This window comes from Cyprinus carpio, chromosome A19, assembly GCF_018340385.1.
Source record: "Cyprinus carpio isolate SPL01 chromosome A19, ASM1834038v1, whole genome shotgun sequence".
NCBI lineage: Eukaryota > Metazoa > Chordata > Actinopteri > Cypriniformes > Cyprinidae > Cyprinus > Cyprinus carpio.
Genome location: NC_056590.1, coordinates 11,539,070 through 11,558,047, shown reverse-complemented (window position 1 = coordinate 11,558,047; position 18,978 = coordinate 11,539,070). Strand labels below are relative to the sequence as shown.

General features: G+C 34.9%; 1 protein-coding gene across 2 annotated transcripts; it reads left to right on the top strand.

Moving 5' to 3' along the window:
* The first annotated feature begins 6,377 nt into the window (after positions 1-6,377).
* LOC109077897 (solute carrier family 2, facilitated glucose transporter member 3-like) lies at positions 6,378-18,593 on the top strand. 2 transcript variants are annotated; one of them, XM_042776445.1, is made up of 11 exons: positions 6,378-6,733; positions 7,583-7,712; positions 9,961-10,059; positions 10,624-10,784; positions 11,839-12,079; positions 12,406-12,568; positions 15,102-15,289; positions 15,600-15,704; positions 15,783-15,881; positions 16,000-16,203; positions 16,514-18,593. In XM_042776445.1, the coding sequence occupies exons 2-11, from the start codon at positions 7,698-7,700 to the stop codon at positions 16,862-16,864; spliced, it is 1,626 nt and encodes a 541-aa protein (XP_042632379.1). In that variant the 5' UTR covers positions 6,378-6,733; positions 7,583-7,697; the 3' UTR covers positions 16,865-18,593. The 2 variants fall into 2 exon arrangements, with proteins under 2 accessions (XP_042632379.1, XP_042632380.1); XM_042776446.1 differs by lacking the exon at positions 7,583-7,712.
* The last annotated feature ends 385 nt before the right edge of the window (positions 18,594-18,978 follow it).

The following is an 18,978-nucleotide window of genomic DNA, read 5'->3' as shown; positions in this document are numbered from 1 at the left end:
ATTATGTTTGGGCATGTCTTTAATGCCTGTAAGCCAAAATGTAAATGCTTATCTTGAGACAAACGTGTATTTAAATATTTTTAAATAAAGTAATGGTTTTCAACTAGTCAAAGCGTTCTTTTAAGATGTCTTTGACATGGATTTAATAAAATGTCTGTCAATTACATGGTTTCTGGGTTTGCCAACTTAAAACAAATTATGCCAAATGCACATTGTAAACATGGTTTTATCATTATTTAGAAAAACTTTTATACCTTATTTTATTTTTATTTCTTTATTTTTTGCACAATAATGTTTGTTTGTTTGTGTATTTAATTAATTAATACATTCATCATATGCAGCAGGAGAGTTTTAATTACTGCATGTTAGAGAAGCTTGACAGCATAAACGCCCAAAAATACGGAGGCTGGGTGAAATTTTCCTTCTTCAAGCCAATCAGCTTTCACGATCACATTAGTGCTACACCTATGGTTCAGACAACAGGTGAAGAAAAACGTTTAAATTTATGGGGATAAATTTAGCCAAAATATTGATGAAATCCAAATTAATGAAGCATCTGGAAACAACTGAGACTGGACGACAGGGCCTTATATAAATGATGGCGTGAAGGATACGCATAGGTGAGTAAGAAGAGGTGGAATAGCACTCTCCGTTCATCTGGTTAAGAAGTTGCAACCTTTACACTGATTATGATGCTAACTATTTCATCAGGGATGTATTATCTGTGTACGTGAACTTAATAAGGAAATATACAAAAGTCAAAAACAAATTGTGACGTTGTAACTTTAGCACCACTTTGACTGACTATTTAGGGCTGAAATTAAACATATATCTTCAATAAGAGCCACTGGTCAAGAAGTTTAGTTTTATCAAAATCTGTCGATAAAGGTATTGGTGCGGTTTATTTATTTTTAATCAAAATGTGTGATTAAGAGAAAGTTACATTTGATTACATAATCACAGCTGATAAAAACTGTCATTCACACCGAGGACGAGAAGTTATTGCATCGAGACATGCAAAAATCCAGTGCATTAAACTCTACTGTAAATGGAAACTGGACATTAGTTGTTTGGATAAGGTATAAGAATGGAGTATACGTTAACCAGCTTTAACTGGCTTTTTTTCTTTTAGTTTTTATGTTTAGTGTGTAGTTTTGGTATCCTGATTTTTTTTATTATTATTATTTATTTATTCAGAATAAAGTTTCATGACCGCTGTGTTATACATGTATTTTAAAAGATCTAAGTATACAATTTTCCTTTTATGAGAAATCCGTCATATGGTCTTTACTACAAAGAATGTACAATGTAAAATTGAAAATGCATAGCGTCTGCAAATTTTGGGACTAGACACCTAAGATTGCAGTAGCACCCTAACCAGTAGCATTGTGTCTGTCTGCCACCCAGGGGACAACAGCTCACCAGCTGGTGCCTGCAAAAATGGCCTTAAGAGGGTCTGTGAGACACCCAGTGTGTTATAGAGACTGAAATACAACACAGCTGCAGTTTAAGTAAAAGAATCTACTAGGCTATATCATCCCCAAGATATCTATATTTCAAAAGTGAAGTGAAGTGAAGTGAAGTGAAGTGAAGTGAAGTGAAGTGAAGTGAAGTGACGTGTGGCCAAGTATGGTGACCCATACTCAGAATTTGTGCTCTGAATTTAACCCATCCAAGTACACACACAGTATGAACACACACACACACACACACCGTGAACACACATCCGGAGCAGTGGGCAGCCATGTCGCTGTGGCACCCGGGGAGCAGCTGGGGGTTCAGTGCCTTGCTCAAGGGTCTCACCTCAGTCTTGGTATTGAAGGTGGAAGAGAGTGCTGGATATTCACTCCCCCCACCAACAATTCCTGCCGGACCTGACACTCGAACCCGCTACCTTCGGTTTACAAGTCCGACTCAAGGCCACGACTGCTCCCTCATTCAGACATTCGGAGAGCTTTCACTTCACATTTTTTTGACAGTAGTTTCACAACATCAACAGCAAACAAGAGCAAAACATGCTTTTTCTTACTGGTTTCCTCACGTTTAGGGAATGAACATCAAGATATCAATAAATTCACAAAGGAAAAAAGTATTCTCCTACAGTGCTGGGAGTCACAGCAGAGGTTCATCATGTTTAAAGGTAATGGGTGGAAGATGGTGAAGCAAAGAAACCTCTGCATAAGAAATGGCCTTTGTCTGCCTGACCTTTTCTTTTCTACTTTGCATGTTGTTTCAAAGGCTTTGAGTCTCAGGGTTTAGACAAAGCATGAATGACTCAAACTAAGTAAACACGAGAAAACCTTTGACCTTTTAAGTCAAAATTATTGCAAATATAATGATGATTGAAACTTGGCTTCCACATTCCAATGTGATATGTGTGTTGTACATGGAGACTATATGAATATGAAATAAGAAAAATAGATTTTTAATGAAATTGATCCGATATATTTCTGCCAGTTTGTGAATAATTAAATGTCATAAACTGGGATGGCTTGAATGTTTAACCTTTATGAAATGCTCTATGGTCAGTGACAATACCATGTAAAATGCATAGCCTACAATGTGATCAAAAGGAAATACATTTTATAAAGGTAAAATGACAATTCTCAATTCTCAGTATATTTATATATTTATACTGACCATCCTATTTGCAGAACACTTTATGGTTAGTGGCACTAGCCCGCAGAGGCTTATGTAATCATTGTCAATAAATGTACCAAAAACATTTATTTTCACAAATCTACAGTACACATTTCTGTGAGAATTATATAACAGATGTCTTATTATGATACTGGTGTTTTTGAATTACAAGCTCTAATGGTGCAGTTCCACATTGCGTCCTGAGGATGGCAGGAAAGTATTGTGAAATGATGAAGATTTCTGTTGCCTGCACTGCAGCACGAAGCCGGTGTCAGATTTTACCCAGGTAAGTTAGCGTTTAGTTTGAGCAAACTCGGATATCTCGAGCTCAAGAAGGTGGGTTGGTTTTGAGCGGGTTTCGCCACCATGGTTTCTTACATGGATACCCTGCTCCCGAGCAGGTAACCAAGCTGGACCAATCAGCTCTGAGCAAAGTAACATATATCTGACGCAATAAAGCCCCCCCCACCCTTTATCTCGCACTACAAATTAAAGATAATAGTGATAAGATTTTAGAAACAAATCTTTTGCTGCTAATTGTTTATTATATTTATATTTTATAGATTATAATGATGTATAATTAATATGATATATTCGTAAAGTTAATTATATGAGTTAACAATTAATATTATACTTAGCATTTCAATTAATAGGCTATATAACTATATACATATAAATACAAGGACGGGTCGTCTTCAACAGAAAAGTGAATTGCGCTGACTCTTCGCGAGAAGTGAATCAAACTGATGCTTTCCGTGTTCCTTGTGATTGGCTGTTTCCGCACGTGTCACACTTTCAGGTGCACGCGCCTCACAAACTCTGACAGAGAATGATTATACCGAGCGTTGTGCAACAGCTGATCCTGATCTAAACCAGGGCTGCGTTCAGCCCCGACAAAAAGGGTGCAAAACGTCTTCTAACCGGAAACGGTGGTGCGTTGAACACCCTGTTCTGATGACGCAAGAGTCGCAACTAATGCAGCTGAGAAGGCTTTTTATGTGTTCTTTTTGAATTTTCGGAGCCTGATATGATCGGTATAAATACCTGTTTAATACTGCAAAATACGCTCGATGTTACAGTCACTGCCCTGATAAAATGAAAAAATGTGATAACTCTCAGGGGCGTAACGTTAGATTTTAATATCATGGAAATTCGTCCCCCGCACTTTTTCGATCAAGTGTGTTCGCATATAGGATTTCAAGAGCTGGTGTGAATAAATATAGATTCAAACTCAAATAGACAGGATAGTCTGCGCATGACCTGATATTTTATTCGGACCCAGAAGGCAAGATGAACATCACGGAGCGCTAAGCACTCATGGAGTGTGTGTTTCATTCATACTCGAAGCCGGAGGGCACTCTCATACCAGGAAATTCCTAATATGGACAAAAGCCTCCAGCTATGACTGTATGAAAACAGTTGTTTTCACAGAAAAACAGAAACTTTTGGAAACACGAAGACATTAAACATACGATTGCGACAATATATGGTTTTTCAAGTCATCTCCAGCAGGTGATAAATAAAGTATATGAACAATGCAGTATTAATTGACATAGCATTTATTACAGTATAGAAACTATTTTGCCTTATTATGTGATAAAAAGTGTTTGTAGTATATAAACAAATCATTATTATTTGTTATTGTCCAGCAGTTATAGATTTCGAAGCTAATTAAAAGCTAGAAATTAGAGAAAATTTTAAGTTGCCTGTAGTATCCACTGCCAGTCAAAAGTTTTTGAACAGTAAACTTGTTAATGTTTTTTAAAGAAGTCTCTCCTGTTCACCAAGCCTGCATTTATTTGATATTTATTTGATCCAAAGTACAGCAAAACAATATAAATATTTTTACTAGCCTAGCCTATTTAAAATAACTGTTTTCTATATGAATATATTTCAAAATGTAATTTGAGATTTCAAAGCTGAATTTTTAGCATCATTACTCCAGTCACACAATCCTTCAGAAATCATTCTGATATTCTGATTTGCTGCTCAAAAAAAAAAAAAAAAAAAAAAAACATTTATTATGATAATGTTGAAAACAGCTGAGAAGAATATTTTCAGGTTTCTTTGATGAATAGAATGTTCAGAAGAACAGCATTTATCTGAAATAGAAATCTTTTGTAAAATGATGTCTTTATCATCACTTTTGATCAATTTAAAGAATCCTAGCTAAATAAAAGTATTTTATCATTTATTTTCCAAAAAAAATAAAAATGATACTGACTCTAAGCTTTTGAATGATATTGTGTATAATGTTGCAAAAGCTTTTTATTTCACATAAATGCTGATCTTTGGATCCTTCTATTCATCAAAGAAAACAGAAAAGAAAATGTATTATCTGTTTTAAATATTGATAATCAGCAAATCAGCATATTAGAATGATTTCTGAAGGATGTGACACTGAAGACTGGAGTAATGAAGCTGAAAATTCACCTTTGATCACAGGAATAAATTACATTTTAAAATATATTCAAATAGAAAACTGTTATTTTAAATAGTAAAAATATTTCACAATATTACTGCTTTTGCTGTACTTTAAATCAAATAAATGCAGGCTTGGTGAGCAGAAGAGACTTCTTTAAAAACAATACAAATCTTACTGTTCAAAAACTGTTGACTGGTAGGGTTTATAGATTACGGAAATGTTATATTGTAATGTTTTATATATATATATATATATATATATATATATATATATATATATATATATTAATTATTAATTAATTATTAAATTTCTGTCCCCCTCACTTCTGAAAAGACAGCTACGCCCCTGATAACTCTTACCCAATACTTAATAGCAACGAACTTAATGAACAGAAAAAAACATGCATCGCAAGTGAACACAATAAACCCCACAATAGGATACATTAAAGCAAGCATCAAATATATTTTGAAGGTAGATTTTAATCAGAAATTTTAGGACTGGACTAGAACCAGTTCTTAGGAAAATATGTTGATCTTTTTCTTTATGCTTAAATTTTCTGCTTCGGCTAGTTACATTTTTAACATTAAATACAAATAGCCTACAACAAATACAAAGAAAACCATATCCTGACAAAAAGTGACAACTAGCCCAAATATAGCTTTTTAAGTCAGCAGCACCATGTGGATTTAGATAAAAAAGACAAGAAGAATATATATATATATATATATATATATATATATATATATATATATATATATATATACACACACATATATATATATATATATATATGTACACACACACACATATATATATATATAATATATATACACCACATATATATATATATACACATATATATATATATATATATATATATATATATATATATATATATATATATATATTGTTACAATCTTTTTACAGTGCACCAAAATGAGGTGTATATAATGATGCAACCCAGTCATGTTATAAAATCATCTGGAGAAGTCTTGTGACTCCTGCAGTAGAATTTGGGCTGTTATACTGCAGAATTTGATACTGCCATGACTCACGTGCCTCTTTGAGGCCTGAATAAACGCAAGTGGGATGTGCCTACTGCGCTTTTCAACGGATATTCATAGATAAACAAAGAAAAAAAAGAAAAGAGAAATATTATGTTAACTAATAATATATTTATTACTATTTTTTTTCACTCTACAAATTTCATGAAGTAAAAGCCGCATAGCTGCATCCTTTGGAGTTTGTGGTACCCGGTGCTGCATCTATTTGGTAGCACCCATCAGCTGATGCTCTATCAAGGTCACCCGCGCAGAGCATCATGGGCGGCGGTATCGGATGCGCATGGTCCCACCCCACACCGCATCCTAACCTAAACCTCGCCGAATACGGTATTCCTGCATCACGAGGCGCTATGACGGAACAGATGTCACAAGACGTGATGCGAAATACAAGTCGTGGATAAATAAAGGGGCGGGGGTGAGATTTTACGTGCGTGACCGGAGGTATTCCGTCAAAGGGGAACGTGCGGTTGGTCGTGTCTTTGCGGTGTGTGACGAATGAAAATAATCCATAACCTGCAGAGCGAATTTCTCTAGACTTCAGTGACAGTGGGTCAGCGGGATACGTGCACAAGCTGACAGGTGCTCACTACGCACGAGAGAGAAGGTAACTGCAGTCTCAACTGATGATTTAAATACTAGTGTAAGATTTACCAAAATAGCCTGATGCGGATAATTCTAGTAGCCATATCTTCCATGACCTTATTTGGCTGTTTAGTGTAAATTAATTTAACTGCGTTTTTAATAAGTATAAAAGAGTGATGAACATTGTGGTGAATGTTAAAATAGTGCATGCACAGTGTGATCTATATTTTGTTGGTTATGAGACCTGATAGTATTGCTTTGGGACTTAAAATTAGGAAAATACTTATTTTTACACGTGGGAAATGTTTAATGGTCAAAACAGGTCTGAGGTGAAGAATTATGATACCAAATCCACTTGTCGAAAAAGTTGGAGTCAGCAAATTTTGTATGACATTGTATAGTTTATGTATATATTTATTTAAGAGTTGTTGTTGTTTTTTTATGGTAGGTGGGGGGTGGGGGATTACAAATTTGGGGGGAGGGTCAAAAAACAGTATCGCTTATTTTTATATTTAAGTACGTATTTGTATATAATTCCTTCCAAAACGGTTTCCAAAAATTAATTTTTTACCATAAAAGTTTACAAGTTCGCCTGAAGATGTAACTATGGCAACAGTGACGTTATTCGGGCTTTGATGTTCTTTTCGGGATGAAGCATATCGGCGAATCAAAAATACTACTTTATTTATTTATTACTTAAATTATACATTTTAATATCATATAGGCTTATACGTCGCTAAATATGTCACTTGTTGTTTGCTTAACTTGTATAAGCGCTGAAAGACGTTGCTTGTTGCAGATTGTTCAGAAAAAAAATGGTATGATTCTCACACTAATTACGCTAATTTACAAATGTTTTACACTTTTGCAGTTGAAAAAGGAAAACTAGTCACGGATAGCATCGCATCGCGGGCATAAGGAGCTTGTGTGCGCAGTATCACGTTCACTCGGTGTCCATCAATCTTGGACGTTTCCACTCTGGCACCATGGAGGGGGAGAAGGTTAGTCCTTTTAACCTGTTTTCCTCAATCAATACAGACTGCTTATGTGCTATAGTATAATGATCTGTTCCCACAAGACACACCATGTATTTGAATATGACAGTTATGCATTTTAATTACGTAAAAGGGTTTACATACACTCTAAGTCTATGTGTTGCATCTAGGAATCATGACTGTAATGAATGTAGACCTAAATGCTTTGTGTGACTTTAACCATTTTAGCTATGCAAATTATTTTATATGTATATGCAGTCTTTGTTTCAGCACTGAATGTATGTCAGAAGTCAATCAATATGATCAATCAGCAGGGTCATGCATAATCCCAGTGTGTTTGCTGAAAACTCATTGAAAGGAATGTCAATGCAACTGTTACCCTTAGGATGTTGCTATGACATTGAGGGAGTGGCTGAGATGCTGAGGATAGGATTTAAAGGATATTAAGGCCTATTGGGATGTAAATGTTTGGGAGAGAGAGGCAGAGTGGGTGCTGTTGTTTGTATTTGATGTTTGTTTATATCCTCTTAACCCTCACAACGTCAGCAGATTGAATCATTCTGGAATAAGATGTTGTGAGCAGATTAGGAGTTTTCATTCATAGCTGTATACAGTTGGAACATTTCTGTCAAGTTTGTCTTTAATCCATTTCCAAATTGAGTGTTTGACTCAGAATGCATTTTTCAGATGATGTTTGCTTCGAAACTTATTTCACTGAGTCATCGTGACTTGAGTGTGTTTGTATGGGTGCGGAAGAGAGAGCGAGAGTAATGGAGTAATAGGATCAGATTAAAAGGAAATGATGCTATTGATCTACCGTGTTTTTTTTTCAGACAGTTACAACCAGTTGGTTTTGAATAGATAAGGCCAAATGTTGCACAACACTGCATCAACCTACACAGATCCATCCGTGTCCTAGAACGACTACTGTATTTATTCAGTTTATTATGGCAAACAGTATATACTCCTTTTGTTTTGATATAGTTCGATAATATCTTTAAGGTCACCTGTGTCGAATTTCTGACCATCTCAGCATCACACAGCCCTTCACAATTCCCAGTGTCAGCACTGCTGTGTCCTATTGCCCTAGAAACCTGGAATCTGTAGTCGCAGTGTTGTCTAACAGCTGAAGGCAGGGCCATTTTAGGACATGGCTGATTTGTGATGATTAAGATGAGCTCTTTAATAATATGCTGTTGGCTGTTGTCGTGTTTACATCCCATTATTTACTACATCAGTCAAAGCAGAGTGCAGTGTGAATACTAGATCTTTTTTCATTTCTTTAGAGAATTTAGTGAAGCAAACATTAATACATATTATGTGTGTGTGTGTGTGTGTGTGTGTGTGTGTGTGTGTGTGTGTGTGTGTGTGTGTGTGTGTGTGTGTGTGTGTGTGTGTGTGTGTGTGTGTGTGTGTGTGTTTGTGTGTGTGTGTGTGTGTGTGTGTGTGTGTGTGTTTGTGGTTCATTTTAATAATAAAATTGTTTGGAATTTATTATATATTAACTATATATAAATAAATTATATATTATTCTATGCTTGATATAATAATTATTACTATATGTTTTATATTTTTTATATCAATATGTTATGTTCTTAAATAATAATTATAATAAACATTAATATTTTGTAAGAATTTGGTCTATTACAGTTTGACAGTTTTTATTCTGTCAGCTAAAAGTATATGTCATTTTAGTCAGAGCAAAATTGAATAAAATTAATGAATATGACATGATGAATATAAAAGGACATTTTCACCCAAACACACAGACACAAAAAAAGATTTAAGTCTTAATACTTTTCTTCTCTTTCTTGCTGTCATTTTTCTCATTTAGTCTGTTTGCTGCTAAATTAGTGTTTCTAATTCAGTTGAACTTCCTCCCAGGCTGTCTATATATTTCATTCTGCAGACTTAAATCTAAGAATCTCGTGAATGGCTTGAGCTTTTTTCATTATTTTCTTTGGAGAAATCAGTCAAGCAAACGTTAGCAAAAGAATATATGGGAGTAGCCAGTAAACTATGAGTTTAAAGAAACACACATGATCTACGTGACGTCTTAATGTTGTTTAAATATTTTATAAATATAGCAATTTTGAATATAAAATTATGTTTTTATAAATAAATCGATTAAATTTTTATGATCAAAATTTGAAACAATAAAAAGTCAAACTAAAGTGATGAATGAATAACCAACCTTGAACCTTTTCTCTCTCGCTCTCTCTCTCTCTCTGTTTTTTTTTTTTTTTTTTTACAGAAGCAGGTAACATGCTACCTCCTGTTTTCTTTATTAACGGCTGTAATTGGCTCCCTACAGTTTGGCTACAACACAGGAGTCATAAATGCCCCCGAACAGGTTAGTAGGTGTGTGTGTCTGTGTGTAGTAAAATCTTAAGTTCTAACACACATATACTTCACAATCAAGCTATTGGGGTCAGTACAATTTAGTTTAAAGGTTTAATGCAAGAATGCATTAAATTGACCAAAAGTGATTACAAACATATTTCTATTTCAAATGAATGTTGTTCTTTTGAACTTTCTGTTTATAAATAATTACAGTTTTCAATAAGATATGAAGCAGTGTTTAACATTCATAATAAGAAATATTTATTGATCACCAAATAAGCATATCAGAATGATTTCTGAAGGACTAATTCATAGGAATAATTTATAGAAATAAATCACATTTTAAAGTATAGTAACAGAAAACAGTTATTATAAATTGTAATAATATTTCTATTGATCAAATAAAAGCAGCCTGAGCATAAGAGACTATAACATAATTTTTCTTTTAAAAACATTAAAAATCTTGCTGACCCTGAACTTTTCAACAGTTAAACTTAAAAACATACACACACACAAATGGGAGTATGAGAATTATGCAGTGATCATCTTAAATGAAAGCCTTTTAACCTTTTAGCAACTGCGGGCATTTTTTAATGCCACATGGATGGAGCGTTATGGGGAGCCCATCAAGCCGGGGGTGTGCACCATTGTGTGGAGCTTTGCTGTGGCCATCTTTAGTGTGGGTGGAATGATGGGATCATTCAGTGTCGGTGTCATAGCCAACAAATTTGGAAGGTGAGTGGAAATTAACCTATCATGTGTAATATGGCAAATGTTGACCAGTTTGGATTGAATCGGACATATTTTTTGTGAAAATCCTGTGCTCAGAAGCTTTTGCGTTTTAAATCAAAAGAAAGAAATCCTAAGCTTGTGACTTCTTCCGTGTCATTACTCATATAGGTTTACAGTCATTGGTAAAGACACATTGAGGTCAGAGCCATGGCCTAGTGCTTAATGCATTTTTTTCCAGCACATTGCACCATGGAGCTAATGATGACATTGTGGGTTTGAACCATTTCCCAGTTCACATTATCTCCATCATTCCCCGTCTTTATTTTATGTAAAGTGGAAAAAATATAAGAAAGATGTACAGAGAAGTTTTGTGTAGTCATTTTTCATTTGTGTTGTTGTGTTGGGAAACCAGAGCTAGATAATACATCAGCTTATGTCAGAGTCAGTAAATGCTTCTTTAATAATAAAAGCAGTTTACTGTAAAGAGGGCACTCAGAGATGAAGAGTTCACCTCTCTGTCTTCCTGACTGCTTGAACACTGTCCACACTGTCAGAACAGCCGCATTCAAAGCAAGCATTCATGTGTGCTCAGTGGCCATTGTTCTTTTTCTGTGGCCTTCTCTGCCACTCTCCCTGGTTTTGGCAGGTTTTTGATTTCGTCAGCAATAATCAAGAAGAAAAATCACAACATTACATTTAGATTATGTTGATAAATCCTTTATAATTTTAAATTATTAAATGATATATTTGTGTTTAAATATTTGGGTAGAGTTTGGTCTATTACAGTTTGACATGTTTTATTCTGTCATTTTGCACGTTATTGTCAACTGAAAGTAGTATAGATCATTTTAGTCTGAGCAAAATACAATAAAAAATGAACATGACGAGTATTGACTAAATGTTTTATAGACATTTTCATTGACTAAAAGAAGGGTGTAAGTCTTAACATTGTGTTCTTCTCTTTCTTGCAGTCATTTTTCTCATTTCCTCTACTGCTGAATTAGTGCTTCTAATTCAATTGAACTCCATCCCAACTGTCTGTTTTTCCTTTCTGCAGACGTAAATCTATGTTCCTTGTGAATATCTTGGCTCTGATTGGCGGGGGTCTCATGGGGTTGTGCACTCTCTGCTCCTCCTTTGAGATGATCATTGCCGGTCGACTAATTATTGGGTTGTTCTGTGGTCTCTTCACTGGTCTCACTCCAATGTATGTTGGGGAAGTGTCGCCGACTCCCCTCCGTGGGGCCTTTGGGACCCTGCACCAGCTTGGTGTCGTTATTGGCATCTTAATCGCACAGGTAAAGCATTCTATGTCACAGCAATGTAGTTTGTTGCCCTTACAGTAGTTTTTGATTTTGGATATGACTAGATGGTTTATAAAAAAATGTGTAAATCATTTCAAGAGCCTTGTGGCCTCATTATATGTTTGTGCCACAACAAAGCCTTGGGGAATTATCCCCTCTAATTAGTTTTGATGCACTTCAGTTACATGAAGCTTCTAATTGAATCTGCCGATCCATTTTTAAGTCTGCTAGCTTAATTTATCCCATCATAACCTAATCAGTTTTAATTTGATATTTGTAAATGTTTAAGTTTCTTATAAGTCGTGTCCTTTTCCATCTAGATTTTTGGTTTGGAGTATCTGCTGGGTTCATATAAGCTCTGGCCTGTACTTCTATCTCTAACTGTGCTACCTGCCATCGTGCAATGTATACTGCTTCCGTTCTGTCCAGAGAGCCCTCGATACCTGCTCATTAACCTCAATGAGGAAGAACAGGCCCGCAAAGGTAAGAAAGAGATCACAAATGAGCTTTACCTCCACTGAACTGCAGCCATACTTCACTGAACAGCTTAGGCTGAAAGAATGTTCATAGTGATGAAAGCAAACTACAGCAAATACATTTTTTGCATTGCTTTTTGTTTCAATAGAAAATGAAAAAATCCATGATGGCTTTACAAAAGTGGAAGAAAATATGGAGAGATTACATTGGTCAGAAAAGAGAAAATTTCTAATTTCCTGCCACTCCTAAACTATTTTTTATTTGGTGAATAATGTTCTTCTGTGTGCCAGTGAAATTGTGCCAAATGCACTTAACCTTATGTTTCCACTTAACACTAATTATGTAATTGAGTGTGCTGATGACAAAATGAGCTAAAACATCTGCTTAAACAGGAGCCCTTTATTAAATAACATATACAGCTTTTCATTTACTGGAGCTTGATGATTAATTTTACACCAGATTATTACACTCATAAATGTGTAATAGATGCCAGCTAGCTGTGAAATGCTTTTAAAAAACTCCACTTTCAAAATTTTGTTATGTTTGAGCATCTTGACCAACCCAACACAGCAAACCTGGCTTTGAGCGGGACTATCAGTGGCAGCTGGCGAGTATTCAGGAAACCTGTTTTCTGAACAATCAGTCTTTGCAATTCTGTTTGGTGACGCTAGGAGTTGGAGAAATTGTACACTTCCGCTTTAAGCCAGATAAAGTTGTGATATCATTTAAGCTGTTAATATAAAAACTATGCTTTTTTTTTTCCTCATTCCATTTTCTCAGACATTCATCTTCAAAAGTAATGTGTTTACCAATAACACCTAAGAAGCAGACTATTAGAGAATAACTCATTCAGTGTTCTGGATTCAGAATTCATATAAATAAGAAGAACAGACATTACCATGTGGTTTTCTCATCTCAGAACCTGACCCCTTGTCAGACTTGCTAAAGTGGCCTGGAAACAAGTGTTTTCTGAAAATGGAAATTAAGGTGTAGAAACCATCCCTACTTTGATTTTGTGGTTTGCTGTTCCTCATAGAGGAAGCAAAAGCTTGAGTCTTTAAGAATCCCTGATCTTGACAAAAGACCAACAGCAGGTTTTAGCATCTTTGATGATGAAGATGCAATAGTTGCCTTTTATCCTAGAATACATCTAAATATACACATACAATCAAGTAAAATTACATTTAAAAGAGTAAAGACATTAATATTATTGTAATTAATGACAATAATGTTAAGATTATTGTTAAGATTTCTCTTTCAAGGAAAGTTTTTCATCAAAGAATCCTGAAAATTTTTTATCATGGTTTTCCTAAAACTATTCAGCAGCACAACTGTTTTCAACATTGATAATAATAAGAACTGTTTCTTGAGCACCAGATTCGCATATTAGAATGATTTCTGAAGGATCACGTGACACTGAAGACTGCAAAAATTCAGCTTTGCCATCACAGTAATAAATTACATTTGAAAATATATTAAATGAGATAACTGTTCTTTTAAATTATATACAGTATATATATATATATATATATATATATATAATATATATATATATATATATATATATATATATATTTATATTAGTGGTCACCGATATTGGATTTTTGACAGCCAATGCCGATATCTTGGAAAACATGATGGCGGATAGCCATTACAAAGCCGATATAATTTTTTATTTTTTTATTTTAATATTTAAGAAATTTGAAATAATTTGACAATGGATTAAAAAATAAATGTGTAAGATAAACATACTTATACTTTAGATGACAAAGTATTTTTCACAAATAAATAATATTTAATAAAAATATAATTAAAAAGGAAGTAAACACTGTAACCAACAGGGCACTCCGTATTCTGGGAAGTTTGTGTGCATTGGGAATCATATTTTTCAAATAAAGCAAACTAACACTCATTTTACATACAGCACACAGAGAAAATGACATGAATATGACAGTGGGCAAATGCATAATGTGCAGCATAATTTGAAATCACAAGTTTAAAGCATTCACTTCACACGGACCGACCGTCACACCGAGAACACGCGATCATGCTGGAAAAATGCACACTTCACAAGATCTCACTGCTGGATTCGACTAAGTTTGCAAGGTTTGTGAAATCAAATTTTCATTAGTCATTCAAAGATTTGTTTAAATTATATAAACGCGTATTTGCTTATTGCTGACCACAAACGAGAAAATATTATAATCCTTGCCTTTCTATCATAATAAAATAAATGCAATCGTTATAATATTTTTGGTATACATTTGTTTAATCGTTCTATCAGATTATTAGACAGACTTCTATCCGTATTGGTCAGCGCCGTCAAAATAAAAGTCTTAATAAAAGTCTGAATAAAAATGCCTCGACCACATCGGCCAAGCAGAATACCTTTTCGTCCGATGGCGATATTTGAAAAATGCCAAATATCGGCCTTGGCGATATATCGGTCGACCACTAATATTTATATCATAATATTTACTGTTGTACTGTGTTTTTGGTCTACGGCAAGTCACCAAACCTCCATTATTTTCTCCCTCAGCCCTGGTGCGTCTCCGTGGTTACGAGGATGTGGGGAAGGACATGCAGGATATGAAGGAGGAGAGTGCGAAGATGGCCATGGAGAAGAAGGTGACCATCCCAGAGCTCTTCCGAATCGCTGCTTACCGCCAGCCTCTGCTCATCGCTGTCATGCTGCACCTGTCCCAGCAGCTCTCTGGCATCAACGCTGTGAGTGACATACATTACCCATCATGCACTATGCTCGTAATTGCATACTATCCTAATATTTTGAATTTAAAACAATATGTGTATTGTTTATAATATGCATAATTTATGTATGCAGTAAATATTTGAATGTAGTACTGCACTGGCTGTGCGACCAAAGCACTCTGCAGTGTCCCAAATTGTAATGTGCTGAGCTTCTAATTTTTAACTCATTGTTTGTTTGGACTGTCAAATGTTTAATATACAACATTGTTCCAGTTTTACTATGATTTTACATTCTTTATTTAACCATTTTGACTTTCCTTTCTCAAAGGTTTTTTATTACTCAACTGGTATTTTTAAGTCAGCTGGAGTGTCTCAGCCCATTTATGCCACTATTGGAGCTGGAGCAGTCAACACTGTCTTTACTGTAGTATCTGTAAGTATTTAATCATTGAAGTATATGAGAGATATGTGATGAGTTTGGTATAATACTTCCATTTTATCCTTTTCTATACTCTTTTTGGTGGAGAGGGCGGGACGAAGAACTTTGCACCTTATTGGTTTGGGTGGAATGGCCATCAGTGCCTTGGCCATGACCATTGCTCTCTTATTGGTGGGTCCTGCTGTCTGGTTTAATTTTACTGAAAATTCAAAACAATCACTGTAAATATCTGACCATCATGGGAATGCTAGTGTAATAACTGTATTGTCTTACCTTTGGCCCTGAGCAGAAGGACATTGAGGCTGTTCGGTACCTCAGCATTGCTGCAGTTTTTGCCTTTGTGGCCATGTTTGAGATGGGTCCTGGACCCATTCCCTGGTTCATAGTGGCTGAACTGTTCTCCCAGGGGCCACGTCCTGCCGCCATGGCCGTTGCAGGATGCTCCAACTGGACAGCCAACTTTCTTGTGGGAATAAGTTTCCCTAAACTGGAGGTATGAGTTTAATGTAGATTAACTTTTTAATCCAGGAGTTTAATTTAGATTAATTTATTAAATCAATTGCCATTACTTTAACCACTTATAACTACTGTATTGTTTTTAAGTAAATCTGTCAATATTCTGTATGGAGAACCAGCTTTTCAATGTAACATTTATAATCTTTTTTAAATCACTCACCTATGAACTTGAATTTGAAACTTTAAATGATTTTTTTCTAATATAATACATTTTTATCTCATATTTTATGATCAAATGTGTGCACAATGTCAGAATGAACTTTTTTCTTCTTGTTTGTGAATTATAGGAGCTGTGCGGGCCATATGTCTTCATTATATTCATGATCTTCCTCATCATCTTCTTCATCTTTACATACTTCAAAGTTCCGGAGACCAAAGGGCGAACTTTTGATGACATCGCCCGTGGTTTTAGCGGGGCTCCGCCTCCGACTGCCACCTCGGTGGAGGAGCCCGGCAGAGCCGCACTTCCAGCTTCTCCGGTCAAAGAAAAGATCCCATTGGTGGAAGCTTCCAAATCTTCCTCGGAACAGGGTGCAAGCTCATCTAAGCAAGCTGCGGCAGATGCTACAAAACCTAGCTCAGTTACCCAGCCACTGATGGATTCTAGTAAAGAGGAGAAATCTAATTCCAACATCTAAGAAATGGTGTGACTATATAGCTTAATATGATTAGAGCCATGACGTACTACTGAAGATAGTCCAGAAATATAATACTAGAGATTTATTTACTGAAACAGATTATTTAGGGAAAACAGATTAAGAAGGGAACCACAGGGGAAAGTCACAGATCACCTAGTTATATTTTGAAAGGATACGAGAGCTCATAGTCCATGAGCTTTATTTTATTGTGTAGTTAGACAACTGATGCTTTGGTGCAATATTGATTCATGTTCTAAAGATTTTTATCTATTTTTTTGCTCATTTATTCCTGTTTGTGCATTTTAGTGCAGTTTTAATGTAAATTATCAAACAGTATGTCACTGTTTCCTATGTCAGATCAAAACAGAAAAAGGGAATTTTTACATTTGGCCTTCTCATTCTCACCATTTTCAACTGTCAAAACGCAGTTTTTTGCTTTTAGAAAAACCAAAGTGTTTGTCCCTTGAATGATAGTTGGCGATCATCATAATCTTCATTATGATCTTCATCATCATAAGGTTTTGGCACTGAGGATGTTCATTTTGTATAAAATATAGAGTATATTGAGATATATACGTTTTTTTGTACTTCAGATCACTACTACCATTTATTAAAAACACTTAAAACATATTTAATTAGAAGATTCGTTAAAAAATATTTAGATTTATAGAAAGTGCTTAGCTAGTAAAGCTTATGCCAAGAATAAAATCGCTAGTTTACTGCCAAAAGTAATACATCTTAAGAAAGACTAAAATCACCAAAAATTACCAACCAGTGTTCAATGAATTGTACTTATATAAAATAAACAGTCTCAATAACTAAACAAGTTCACATTTCAGATATCCAAGATAAGATTTTAAGCAAATGATGTGATCAAGATGATGACCATTAATCCCGCTACTAAATTTCCTGTGCTTGGTGATTTAGTATTCCAGCGTCACATGTGTGCTGCACTGACTCACTTTGAGGTTTGACAGAGTAGTGAGAGAAGTCTCATTTGATTTGAGTAAATGTGTTTATAATAAATAAATAAGACACTTAGTGTGAATTCCTTTCATAGAAAACACATATAGTATTTATTTGTTTATACATTTATTTTTTACTTATATTAGAGAATCTTTACCAATAGTTTCTATCATGTAAGTCAGTTGACGCTTTATGCTGCCATTGCTTAGGTGTTGCTATTTTTGTCTAGATATTGAATGTGAACGTATTTATTAATACACACATTTATACGCCAGGGTTAATATGAAGAACTGCTTTTTCCCATTCTGATGTCTTGTGATCATGTATATGTTGCACGGAGAGAAACTCCAAAAAAAGACCAAGAAAGACAACATTCCTCTTGCAGTAGTGCACTGTGGTTTGTATTCCAGCGGTCAAGAGCAGCGTCACAATGAGCCAGCCCTCTTCTAACACTAGCAAACACAACCATCTTATTAACTGTTTAAACCTTTCACATACTGTACCTTTACTGTGCATAATGTACACAACTCATAGTTACTTGCTTACTGTACAGTTAGAAGAGCATCACCCTGTAAATAAGTTAATGTGTCTGTGTTGAAGGGTGTAACTGATGTAATTGCAGTTCAAAAGGAGAGTGTCTGCTAAACAGAAGTGTTCATGTTTTGACATTTGTATATTTTATGGTGGCTTTTCCTGAATGTGTATCAAAATCATGAGTGGCACTGTGTAGAGTTGTATTATTTTGAGAATAAATAGTCTAAATAATTTTGTTTCTCCTGTTTCCTAAATGTTAGTAAGATACATCAAATTTAGAAGTATACAGTAGCTTGGGGTATTTTGGAGTAACCTAGTTAACACAAAAAAATATTCGTAAAGTCATAAGAGATAAGTTTTTACTCAGTGTGCATAGAAATAATAATGTGAATTTGGTAATTAATATTTATAGGTCTTTCAGATAGCAGAGAATGTTTATTTTTTCTTTCTTTTATTTATTTATAAAATAAAATATATTAAAATAACTGTTAATCATAGTTAACAGTGACCTTTGAAGCCAATCAGATTTTAGCATCACATTTATGCGTCCTCAAGCGTGCTCCCAGTTGACAACAGGTGAGATGAAGAGAAACTGTAATATTTAGACTAAATAC